The sequence below is a fragment of the Berghia stephanieae genome, chromosome 3 (assembly GCF_034508935.2).
Source record: "Berghia stephanieae isolate SIO BIC M18660-M18661 chromosome 3, UCSD_Bste_1.3, whole genome shotgun sequence".
NCBI lineage: Eukaryota > Metazoa > Mollusca > Gastropoda > Nudibranchia > Aeolidiidae > Berghia > Berghia stephanieae.
In genome coordinates this window covers 33,211,797-33,224,922 of record NC_088362.1, presented here as the reverse complement: position 1 = coordinate 33,224,922, position 13,126 = coordinate 33,211,797, and the positions used below count along the sequence as shown (strand labels likewise).

Sequence of the window (13,126 nt, the reverse complement as noted above, 5' to 3'; positions counted from 1 at the left end):
GTATCTGACCGGCAAAGGTGTGTTTCTGAAAAATATAATTGTTACAGTGCCTCACAGATATGCTTCATCCCATATGCTCTGTGTTGCAGTTGAATTGGAACCTCTAGTAAAGCAATTTGAACACATTTAGCGGATATTACGCCACAACAAAAGCTAAATTTATTTTCCTTTCTTTCTTTTTTGATGACAACAAAGGCAAAGAGTTAAAAAAAACAAAAACAAAGTTTAAAAAAAGAAGTCACATACCCCAAGCCAAAGGCAAACTTTATCTGTGGGTGGTATACTAGCCTTTGCATACACATTATCAGACAACAGAAATCTTGACGTCAATGGCTCTGTGTTATCCTGTGACAGGTGGAATTAAGGTTAGAATCAACATATATAAGAATGACACCATGTCAAATAATTTCATTCATTGTAATGAATCAAGTACTTACTTACAGAAAAGCTTTTTATTATGATAAATATGCATCTTAATATGAGCGTGACCCAAACATTACTCAAAATAAACTAAGAGCTATACCAGAAATGATTGTGAATAAAAATATAATTTATAACAACATATCAACTGTCACCTTACTGATGTGTCAATCTCAAATAAAGTTAATATCACAAGACTAGAGGTTTTGCTTATGTAAATTGATATCTTTAGTTTGTACGACCACTCCCAAGCAATTGTTTTTGATGGATAATAGAATCCAATAAAATCCCACCTTTTTAACCCGTAAGTGTTTCACAATGTCTAAAGAACTCTTGATATCTGGTACTTGATTCTTTAATCTGGAGAAAGAAAGATCTTTAATCAACACTAATTAAGAGTTCATAATCCTTTCCTTCTAAAATAAGTTCAGGTTCAATGAATAATAAACAAAAAATGTATTCTCATTAGCTGTGATACTTCAATAGAAACAACTTTTAAAATAATTAAAATTAAGCCATCAGATCTTAATTTGTAAGGACTTGCATAATATGCTTATATTATAAAACACATGAATTAACCAATCACATAATTTAGAAAATCCTTTCTTTAAAAAATATAGCCTTATGGAGAAGATTGTGCTTATTTAAGTCAATAAAAAAAATTATACGGCGCACAACTCTACTGAAAGATTTGAAAATTAGAAATGTATTTTTTACAGATAAACAGATAACTTGATTTCCTTTTATAATTTAAAGTCAGTTTCAAAGTTTGTTGAGTCAAACAGATATCATAAAATACGTACCGACGACACTAACACTCTCAAAAACAACCAATTTCGACACTGTAAAAAGTTGTCAGTATGGCGTTTTTACGCAAATCATTGCATTCGAAATAATGTATTCACTTAATTACTTTAAGGATTTCAGATCTACACTAAGTTTTCAACAGTTTTCATCCATTTATGACATCAAGTATTATTATTGCCCCTTTGATGCTTTCAATGTGATGGTTTCGGGTGGATAATACCCAGGTTTAACTTATGGCCACACCCTCAACTCTATCCGTCCAGTATAAACATCAATACATAAATTCCTGAGCAAGCAGCTGTCCGATTGGCTTTTTTTAAAAAGCAAATCGTGGCATTCATAATGATATTATTCACTTGATTACATTAAGGTACTCAGATTTACAGAAATTTTAAATATGTTTCACCGATTAACAACATCAACTAATATTACTGTCGTTTTTATGCCGTCGATGTGATAATTATTGCCCTCGGAAATATTTAGTTAAACGTTATCGGCAAACTGTCAATGGGAGCGATCTATAATCATGTTTTCGTCCAACCTATTCATCGATCACATGAATTTTTGCTGTACAACGTTTGGAGTTTTCTCAATGTATCTAAACCTGCTACTTTGTTTATGAACGTTGTAAACATACCCATGAATCATGCTGAGCAAAATGACCAATTGTAACTTTGGTTATTCTTAAAATGTGAACACTTTGCACTATGCGGGTCATTTTGAGCACACTTTGCAATGTGACCAATGACCTCGAGCACATGGAAATGTAAAATAGATAGTACCCCTTGTATCTGTCTAGCTTCTAGCCCAAACAAACCAAAAATAGACATATTATTATGATGGAATACTTGATACTGTTCGCGTCTGCTTCAGATTTTCATTTGACCTCAGGATTAAAGTGGACAAGACACCCATTTTCTTTCATGTAAGTATAGATCAGTGTATATTACTTAGTTTTGAATTATGGGCAAACTCTCAATTTTACCAATCAACAATCAAAACACGATCACCAGAGTACTAACTACTGTACTGTAAGGTAAGTTCCCCATCCCAGGATCGGGGAGACATTCCGAAAGCTCCTACATCCCCAGTATTCTTTCAATTTGTATTTTCATCGTTGATCTTTTTCTTGGGGTTAGTTGAGGGAATATTATTTGAGTTGTTTCCCTGTGTAGGAGCTTTAGGAAAACCTCCCCAGGATCGTCTTTCACCTCTGCTACTTCAGATTTATTTTCGCAGATGATTTTCTTATCACAACCTGTTTTTACACACGGACAACTGTGTGTTGCTGTGTCACGGGGCAGAGGCTATAGTGGCTTACACTTCATGTTGGGCCACACACATAAATCAACAGAGGATGTACCAAGTTACATAGACAACGTTGTTTACCAATCTGCCCTCATTAAACTGTCATCTGCATTTTTTGCGGCCGCAAATATCAGGGCGATCCGCAAATTTTGGCAAATTTCCCAAAATTGGCAAATAGCGTGGCAAATTTTGGGGAAAAAAAGAAGCGAAAACAAAATAACGAAAAATAAAAGTGCAAAACTTGGTGCACCGGTATTCCTTGTATCAAAAGTTAATGTTCCGATGATGTAATAATGATAAAGCCGGCAAAAGAGTGATTATAAATGTTTACCAGGCATTATTTCTTGGGGGTGGAGGGTTGCGGCGAATTTCCCTGGGGTAAGTTCGCCGATGGGGAAATTCGCCGCAACCCTCCACCACCAAGAAATAATGCCTGGTAAACATTTATCCTTACACCCCTCACGTTGGAATAGTCCATATTCAAAAGACAAGATGTAAATGTACGTATTGCTTCAGTTTGAAGGAAACAAATGAGAAATCTTTAAGAGTTATAGCACATCAAAAAGACATGTAGTAATCAAGATGTTGTGACATCCTTGACTTTTTTACTGTAAAGGCAACCCTACTCTAACGTCCCCTAGTTTGTGCAGTTGAATGTGAAGGCCCTGGTCACAAAATCAATGTGGTTTTCACTTTGTGGCCATCCATATCCATTTTATTTTCATTATCAGAGTAAATTATCATCAGAAAAATATTTCTAAAAATTTTAATACATTATTTCAAAAGTAAATACTTTCGGGTAAATCCACCGACACTTTCGGGTAAATTCGTCGCACATCACTATCATCATACAATAATTATTCGAAAGACGATTTTGTGTGTGCAATAGATGCTGTGTATAAGCACTGAAATCTAAGTTAAGAAAAGTAAATAATAAATATGTAAGTGGTTATAATAACCAGAATCCAGTCGACTAGGGTATTGATGGGCAGCAGGCTATGATCTTGTGACTGGCACTGTAATGTGTCCCCAGGAAGGCACTTTACATACATCATCACACTCAATTCGAGTGCCAATAAATATGTGTTAATATGCAGTATTGGATAATCTAGAGAGATTTGAAGACAAGAAAAGTTTAAGAAATGGAAATTGTTCATCATATTGTCTTGTAGGGAGAAAAACTAAGTACAAAATCTTGCGGCGAAGTTACCCGCCGGTGGCGGCGAATGTACCCGACGAAAGTGGCAGTTTTAATAGGACTTTTGTGAATAAAATACAATATAAATCTACGTTAACACTTCATGAAAATATAATTGGCCAGGTAAAGTTACTGTCAGTGTTTGGGTTGCCGATTTGGCAAATTAACATCTCACGGCAGGCCAGAACTGAGACAGTGAAAAAAACGGCGAAAATACCAGATTCTACCCTATAATAACCAAAAAAAACCCCACCAAAAACACCCCACAAAATCTCCGGCATATGTCGGCGAACTTTAACCTCCCCCCTCACATTCAATTACTTTGTAAAATACACAGAAAACTAAAAAATACGGACATCTTGAACAAATAGGCCTGGCCCCAACTTGTTTGAGATTTCTGTCCTACATTGTGTGTATGATATATAAATATTACATTTATGCACAAAATAATGACCTTGTCTTTTTTAAATTCAGATTATATTCCATGAACTTGAATTTGTTGTGTAACTCTTCTTGTTTCTTTAATACAGCCTCTGCTGATTCACATTCTGGTTTTTTCATGAAGGCATCAACATCTTCCTACAAAGTGAAATAAAATGAATAAAAATGGGTTATTCACTTTCGATAATAGATTTTAAGCACTTTCTTTTAGATCAGTTTAATGACACCAGACATCTTGTAGAGTTGGAGGGATGTCGACTGGTTATAATTTTATAATATATTAAAATTATAATAATATAAATTGACTCCGTGTTAAGCACATTATCATAATTATTTATTTCAGTACTGAAATTAAATTTATATTTTGTTTGAATAAGTACATCTAGGAAGGGAGGCCTTCCGAAAGCTCATACATCCTCAGTATTCTTGTTCTAGTAGGGGATTTGGGAGGCGGGGAAACTTTTTTTATAATGTTCTAGTAGGGGGTTTGGAAGGGGGAAGACTTAAAAAAAAAAAAAAAGTTTCCCCCCTCCCAAACCCCCTACTGGATAGTACTATAAAAAATAAGAATACTGGGGATGTAGGAGCTTTCGGAAGGCCTCCCTCTAGGAATATTTGGACAACACAAATTGAAAAAAAAAAAAAAAGAAAGAAAAAATGAAAGAAAAGCAAGAGGGGAAAAGAAAAAACAAAAAACAATTCTGCTCTTCAAAGATAAGTCCCTGACATTTAAAGTGTGTTGAGACAGGTCCTAGTCCTAGGTTTTTTTTCTTTAATTAGGGTTATTACTACTAGTGGTAAATTCCCACATATTAATATCAATATTAATAATAATATTAATAAAATTAATAATATCATTGTAGAATAATGATTCCAAAGACAAACTTTTGCGTGCTTTAACCTAGAGATAAAAATTCAGTTTTATCAATGGGATGATATACTGCATCATAATAAAGCAATTTTATATTTATACTGTCATTTGAAAACTGAATTTTCATTTGTGCCTACAACAACAACTGACTAATCTAAATCAGAAATCAGTCGATTCATGTTGATGGATGAATTGAAATTGAATGAAGTGTTAAAAATTTTGCGTCTATAATAATAATAAGGGTCTTTATTTTGTTAGGGTTGTAACGACAAACTCTCTGTTTTGTCTCTTTTTATAAAGTGAATGCAATTGGAGTCTGGGGGTTCAAGTTCAAGTGTTGAGTTTGGCTGTGATTATCCCCAGACACATATTTGAAACTCTGCTCTTTTAAACAATTATCCACATTCCAGAATATGGAATGTTTCCGAATGCACATAGGAAAGTTAATAAAATATCTATAAAAATATAAAATTAACCAACATTAAATAAGTTGTTACTACATATACACAATATGCGTCGACTCCGAAGTGGGTGTCATGGCCGAATGGTTTAGTTGTCTGCCCTGGAAGTTTTACCAGAATCGACGTTGCGGGTTCAAATCCTGGTTCCACCACTTTTTTAAAAAAAAATTCTGTCTTCTTTTTACAGAACGTTGCAAGGGATAAATGTCCCATCCATCCTCCCCCCACCTCTTTTTTTTTTTTTTTAAACTCTCTCTCTCTTGGTTCCTTTCTAGTTTCTAGCAAATTGTCATATATTCGTCCCCACTCTGATCTCAAAAAGTGTCTAAAAAGAAATTCATGCTCAGAAACGGAACAAAAGGCCAAACAAAAAGGAGAAAAGAATTGACTCACACAAAAAAAAAAAAAAAGAGGCGGGGGGAGGATGGATGGGACATTTATCCCTTGCAACGTTCTGTAAAAATAAGACGGAATTTTTTTTTTTTTTTTAAAGTGGCGGAACCAGGATTCGAACCCACAACGTCGATTCTCGTAAAACTTCCAGGGCAGACGACGAGACCATTCGGCCATGACACCCATTTCGAAGTCGACGCATATTATATGTAGATAGTAACAACTGATTTAATGTTGGTTAATTTTATGTTTTTATAGAGAGCCTCGCCTTTGGCTTACCAGCCTCCGCTGAATGTCCAATTCGCCTTGAGCACGCATTCACGTAAAAGAGAAATATTTTTTTAAAAAACCTACCTCTGTTTAAAAAACTAGCATCTTTCAACTTTCTAAGAAACATTTTGATTTTTCAGAACTATAGTTCGTTAAAAAATACCGACCAATCTGACCCAGTATAAAGGAAATGCCGTAAATAAGCTTTCATGGACTTCCTGTGTTGTTTTTACAGTGTCACGTGACCATTTTGAGAAATTTGTCGTCTGCTACAAATAATTAGACTGGGGGGGGGGGGGGGTGAGATATTTTCGTTGGAGCAGAAAAAAGTGAGTATTATTTCTTGTACTTGTAGAGGACTAGGGTCCACATCAGCAGTAAAGTTGATTGAATGAAAGAAAAAAGGCCTTTTTATCCACCGCCGCCGCCACCAACACTGTGCGAGTGGAGTGGGGGGGGGGGGGGGGGGGGGGGGGGGGGGGGGGTGCATGAAGACGAAAGGGAGATGTGTCGCTTGGTGACCTTGGTGACGTAGAGCATGTCAAGGATGCTCGCAGGTGTTCTTAACCCCTTAACAGCGAAGCTAATTTTTTGTTTTCAGATAATAGTTTGCTTTTACCTTTATCATTGTTAACGGAGAATACAGCGTTTCCACCAAGAGAGCAGTCAGACTATCGCAACTCAGACTTCAATTGTCTATAATCTTTTTGCCGTTACTTGTCTTTTGATGAAAGAAGATTTGATGTTAGGTCAAAGATTGAATTTCGCCTCTAAAAGGTTGCATTGCTAATGGGTTTGCCCTCTCCCTCCGCCCCCCCCCCCCCTGCATCTTTTTTTTCCTTCTTTTTTTAAATTTTCAACTTAATATTGTTAATTGTTATTTCCTTTTTTTATGATTAGTAAGTGCGGTAGGAGTCTCACAGGATGCAGGAGTAACTGCAATTAACACTTTGCCAGTGACACTGATTTTTTGTTTTCAAATAATAGTCTTCATTTATATTATTTTTTAACGCAGAAAAAAAAAAAGTTTCCACCATAAGAGCAGTAAGAATATTGATAAAAAGCGCTTTGAGCACGTTGGGTGGATATTGTGCTATATAAAAGCTCAAGTTTTTAAATTGTATTACACACTGTTGTTTGTCTTTTGATCCAAGTAAGATTGAAATTCACCTTTGAAAGGTTAAGTTTTTCTTTTCAGGTTTTTTCGTTTTTTATAAATCAAATGCGGCTATGCTGTTTCCTTTTGTTTTTCTTACCGGCAAGCTATCACTGTATTTACCCGCATGGCTTGCACACACGAAAGAATACATCTAGGTCACAAAACTTTACACCCAGGTCACAAAATCAGACAACTAGGTCACACATCAAGACATCTGTTTCGTTTGTGCCAGGATAGAAAAACAAACCAGGCATCTTGGAGTTCGAAAGACCTTTCCATAAAATATTTGGTATTTGCAAGACCCTCAAAAACCAATTCCCGATACAGCTCTTGTGCACGGTTACTTAGGGAGCGTTCACATATTACGTCATCAGCTAGGGGGGGAGGGGGGGTCTACCAAATGTTGACATGTGTTGACATGGGGGAGGGGGGGGGGGGGGTCAGATCCAAGATGATGTCATCAAAACAAATTAGGCCTATTTTATTAAATGCAAGAGCTTCAAAAATGGCATTCCAAATAATATGCTATAAAATAATTTGACTCCTATACTATTTTAAATTACACTTTCTGAAATTTTTTTAATAGCACCTGCACCAAGTAGCCTAATTTAAATAATGTTTGTTAGATTTTATCTTTGCAAATTTAAATTTTATGTCCCCATTGTATCGTAAAACATAAATTATCAACAGTTTCTGAAATTAATAAAATGTCTGAATGTGTTTTATCAAACGTTGATAATCAATGTTTATGGTTTGAAAAATGAATAATAAATATTGTGAAATTAAAGTTATCTTTTAGTTTTTATTAAATTAGATGACATCATCATCTGTTGGGGGAGGGGGGGGGGGTCAGGTCAATGATGACAAGTGATGACTTGGGGGGGGGGGGGGGGGGGGGGGGGTCTAAAAAGGGCAAATTTTTGATGACGTAATATGTGAACGCTCCCTTATGACCTTGATTTCTTTCGTACCCACCCCCAAAAGCCCACTTATTGTTTGATATAGGCAGAACATAAGCTGGGCTGCCACATGCGTTACTAAATTGGCCAAAGAGAGAATCTATACTTTGGCATTACCCGATGTCTTAATCCTAGCCTAGTGAGAGGGAAAAAACAAAACAATCATACATGTATCTGCAAACAGCAGAACGTTTTCATTTTATAATGAGATGGGAAGGGGAAGGGATAAACTATGACGAGAGAGAGAGAGAGAGAGAGAGAGAGAGAGAGAGAGAGAGAGAGAGAGAGAGAGAGAGAGAGAGAGAGAGAGCAGAGAAGAGAGAGAGGAGAGAGACAGAGAGAGAGAGAGAGAATCCCGTAGACAGATTTCCAACAATGATTCCCATATCTCAAGCCAGCCAGTCTACATTTTAAATGCATGACATACATGTTCACCCTCCTTACGTCAAGTACCCGGAGAGATTTGATGATCAGGTGAGAGTCGTGAGGATGGGGGGGGGTGGGGGGGGGGTGGGGGTGCTAAGCTGACCCTACACAGGGATGAGAATAGTAATAGCGAGAAGGGACAGCGGCTAGGCTAGGCTACCCTCCCTACCTGTTGGTTAACAGGGATGAGAAAAGCGAGAGGATGGGGGGGGGGGGGGGGGGTGCTAAGCTGCCCCTACACAGGGATGAGAATAGCGAGAAGGGACGGCGACTAGGCTAGGCTACCCTCCCTACCTGTTGGTTAACAGTGATGAGAATAGCGAGAAGGGGCGGGGCTGCATGTTCACCCTCCTTACGTCCAGTACCACTATAAGTAGTCACGAGAGAGATGATGATGATCTGGCTAGGCTAGGCTACCCTCCCTACCTGTTGGTTAACAGGGGTGAAAATAGCGAGAAGGGACGGCGGCTAGGCTACCCTCCCTACCTGTTGGTTACAGGGGTGAGAATAGCGAGAAGGGGCAACTACCTCTATTCTCATCCCGGGGGTGAGAGCTCGATCGCTTTTCTATTCTCATCCCGGGGGTGAGAATAGACGCAGCCTTAATGTAGGCACTTGCAAGAATTTTTCAAAATAGTGATATCGGTATTAATTTAGTGTAGAAAAATAAAGGGGAGTGAAACATTTACTAAAGTGAAAAAATTATCGCTCTATCTCAACTAGTTAAAAAGTTATGACCTTTTATGTGGTGAAAAATCTCTATAGAAGCTTAATAGGAAAATATGTGACCAAAACACAGCAACCCAATGGATAATCAAGTATAATTCAGAAACGGCTTCAGATACAACTTTGAAATTTTTACATGTGGTAATTCAACATCTCTGTAATACATTGCAAACAGAAAAATAATTATTTATTGAGAGAGAAAGGTATAGTTTAGAGCTGAAACAGCTGAAATCAAGGAAAAATAGATCACGACATGTAAATGAATGACCTATTGGAATTTTGGAAAAGTCGACAATTAAATATTTATTCACATGTAGATAGACCAAATACACCACTGAATCAGCGTCATTTAGTTATTCACTTTGAACTTTTCAAAATGAAAATAGACCTCATAAAAGCAAAGATATGGACTGATAAATGTTTGAGGTGGTGTATCAGTGTTTAAAATGGTCGAAAATAGGTGATTTTAAAAACTTCCGCCCTAAATTGGACAGACGTCCGTCAAAGGATGAAAAACGTCAAAATCAACAGTGAAAAGTCAATCGGAAAAAAAAAGGAAGAGAATTCTAAATTATAAAATGAATGCATGGACATGAAAACGCCAATTAATTGAATAATTTAAAACAAAAATAACTTCCATAAATGGAATATTTTGTAAGATATAAAGATGTAAAGTTTTGATGTGGATTGACGAAGTTATCTCTCAAACCCAGCAGACGACAGGAAGTGAATCAGTATAAGAAAATGGCAGCTTCTGTAAACAATCGAGGCCAATTACTTTTTGGGGAGCTCTAACTTTTGAGTGCAAACATATTTTGCTCTGAAGTTTTAGAGAAGCTACTTTAATATGTATCTCAGAAGGACTTTTTTTTATTAAGAAGGACCATCTCTGGTTTAAAAGTTATAAAGCGTTTAAACACATATACTCTCTTTACACAAAGATTTCTCAAAATCATGATATAAAAAGATAATAATATTAGCATCATTGTATGTAGAATTTTATGCCCTTTCCAATGATATATAATACTAGGCACTTTGATAACTCCAGTCCAGTGGCCGCCGATAGGCTCACTGTAAGGTGAAACTCGTTTTTTGGAACTTTATTTTTGACCCTTTACTGTTTTGGTCACCATGGCGTTATTTGTGAACCTATGTGACTAACTTTGGTATCATTATAAAGAGCATAAAACAAGCTTTCTAACGGTGTATTTCATTCTTAATTCTTGATTGTATTTCTCAGAAAGCTTATGTAATAAAAATTTATAAATATTTTAATTATAAGAACTTTTTAAATTATGGATACATTTTAATTATACTTCATACATCGATAGACAATTAATTGAAGAATATCTCTGCCAAATTTCATCAACATTGAGACACTCGCTCATTATTTTATTTTTTCCGCCATCAACCCCACTTTTTAGGACAAAAACCTCATATTTTTTTCCATTTTCATTTATCCTTAATTTTTTCCATACTTTTCATCCATGAAAATGATTTATATGAAAATAAAGCTTATTTTCTGACCATTAAAATGATACCTAACACTTGCCATTTATTTTTTAATTGAAACAAAATTACTGAAAACAATAAGCGGGCCATGTTGACTGTAAAACTCAAAATTTCCCGATCGCCGCGAGATGCTGGTTTTGAGGCAGCAGTGAGATCACAGATTCTCTCTGTAAAATTGACAAAAAATTTCAATATAAAAATATAAATAACTCTGGAACCGTAGGTCGTAGAGAAACAAATAAAGTATCAAATTTTATGTTTTTTCAAGTCCTATCCCCCTGACTGAGTCAAATCAAGATATTTTGAGATTGAAAATTTTATCAAAGTGCCTAATAATACATGCCATTTCATTCCACTGAGAAAGAAGAATGAACATTTTAAAATCACTCCTAAATTTTTTTCCCTCAAAAACGGAAACAGAAATCCTCGCCTGTTTTCAACTCGCGAGAGCTACTTCTTGCAAGTGCCTACTTATTGATAACCCCGGCTCAGCTCTCTAGATATTTAATTAACTTTCCTTATTTCTATGTGCATTCGGAAACATTCCATATTCTGGAATGTGGATAATTGTTTAAAAGAGCGGAGTTTCAAATATGTGTCTGGGGATAACGAATTTTCATAATCACAGCGGTTGAGTTTTCTCAGTGTCAGTAAATTACTCAGTAAGAATCAAGAAGAGTCTTACTCTCATCAGTCATCAGTAGATGAGATCGGCAATGACACGACAATTATCAAAAAGCCGTCTAAAGGTGTAAATCAATGTAAGACATTGATAGCTCTATGATTTAAGCTTCACAATCTCTTGTATGACAGAAGAAATACTTAGTAATATGAACTTACGACAAAATCTACTGTTGGAACACCAGCAAGATTCGGCGATGCCGATAATTCCGTTACCTCGGTAGCCATGCTTTTACCGGAAGTTGAAGAGAATCCGAAACGTACCGAAACATGAAATAACAAGTAGGCAACCTAAACTTGCGAACAAAAGATCAGTTGAGGTCGTGCTATTATAATGTCTAATTTTTTACACCAGGCATTAAAAATTAGATTCTATGCATAGAAATTCCTTGATTCTATGTGGATTTTGGCTTTTTATCTTGGTCATATGAATGATTCGCGAAGTCGATAGAGCTATTTCAGTGGTGATCGCCTAATAAATGCCCGCCGGCTTAGGGCCCGTTTTGATTAAATGCCCGCTAATTATAAAAACACAAATAGTTTTAAAGTAATGTAAGTTTATGTTTTTGTTTTGTTGTTGATGTTGTTGGCCGAAGAAGGTTTCTGAGCCCGAAACGTTCCGTGTTTGGTATTTTCTCATTTTTTGAAGCTGTTATATTCATTTTTGTTTATTACTTCATAATTACTGAGTACTGAGAGCACCAAAGCACAGTGCATTGGCAACACAGAAGTACCATTCAGACATTAAAAATTAGTACAAAAACTATAGGAAAAGAAGAGTGGGGGCTGCCTGAAGCCTGGGATCGTGAAAATACTAACGAAAGAGTGATAATGGAGAGGCTTCGGATAGGAACAATACTACTATTATTCCTATCCGAAGCCTCTCCATTATCACTCTTTCGTTAGCATTTACAATTACAAAAACCACAAAACCTCCATAAAATGCGAAAACAAAACAAGGATCAAAGAGGTATCTACACGCAAACAAAACATCAGCAATCAGCAATCGCATTTAAGCTGGCGGAACAAGAAGGTGCAACCTGTGCCTCGCAGACAAAAATTGAAAATACTCTTTACATTACCACAATCACCATAAAACCTAAACAAAAGATCCTAACTTATGTCAGTGTAGAAACTCAAATAAATTCAAGTTAAAAATACGAAAGACAAAGTAAATTCCGACCCCCCCTCTCTCTCTCTCTCTCTCTCTCTCTCTCTCTCTCTCTCTCTCCCCCCCCCCCCACACACACACTTCCAACCTCCCCCTGCCTTTTTTTTCTCTCGGGCATCTGGGCCTATGATGTACAATGACATACATTTTCAGTAGTAATGAATGTGACTCATGGTACAAAAATCACCCTCAGCCCTCGGCTTTCCTCCTATTTTCATGTTTGTATGTTCACCTGTAAAGTAACCAACGTCCATTGACTTTTTAAAAAAAACAACAACAAAAAAACAAAAACTTATTCTGTTATAAGGTCTTTGTTCCAAATG

The 13,126-nt window shown here is 36.3% G+C and overlaps 1 protein-coding gene across 1 annotated transcript in view; it reads right to left on the bottom strand.

Moving 5' to 3' along the window:
- LOC144967564 (prefoldin subunit 3-like) overlaps positions 1-11,921 on the bottom strand; it is a 29,235-nt gene extending 17,314 nt beyond the window's left edge. The window contains exons 1-4 of the mRNA XM_078905009.1: positions 11,792-11,921; positions 4,188-4,312; positions 714-780; positions 247-345 (exon numbers count right to left, since the gene is read on the bottom strand). Of these exons, the coding sequence (XP_078761135.1) occupies positions 247-345; positions 714-780; positions 4,188-4,312; positions 11,792-11,860 (360 nt within the window). The 5' untranslated portion in view covers positions 11,861-11,921. The remainder of the gene's footprint in view (positions 1-246; positions 346-713; positions 781-4,187; positions 4,313-11,791) is intronic.
- Between the last annotated feature and the right edge of the window lie 1,205 nt (positions 11,922-13,126).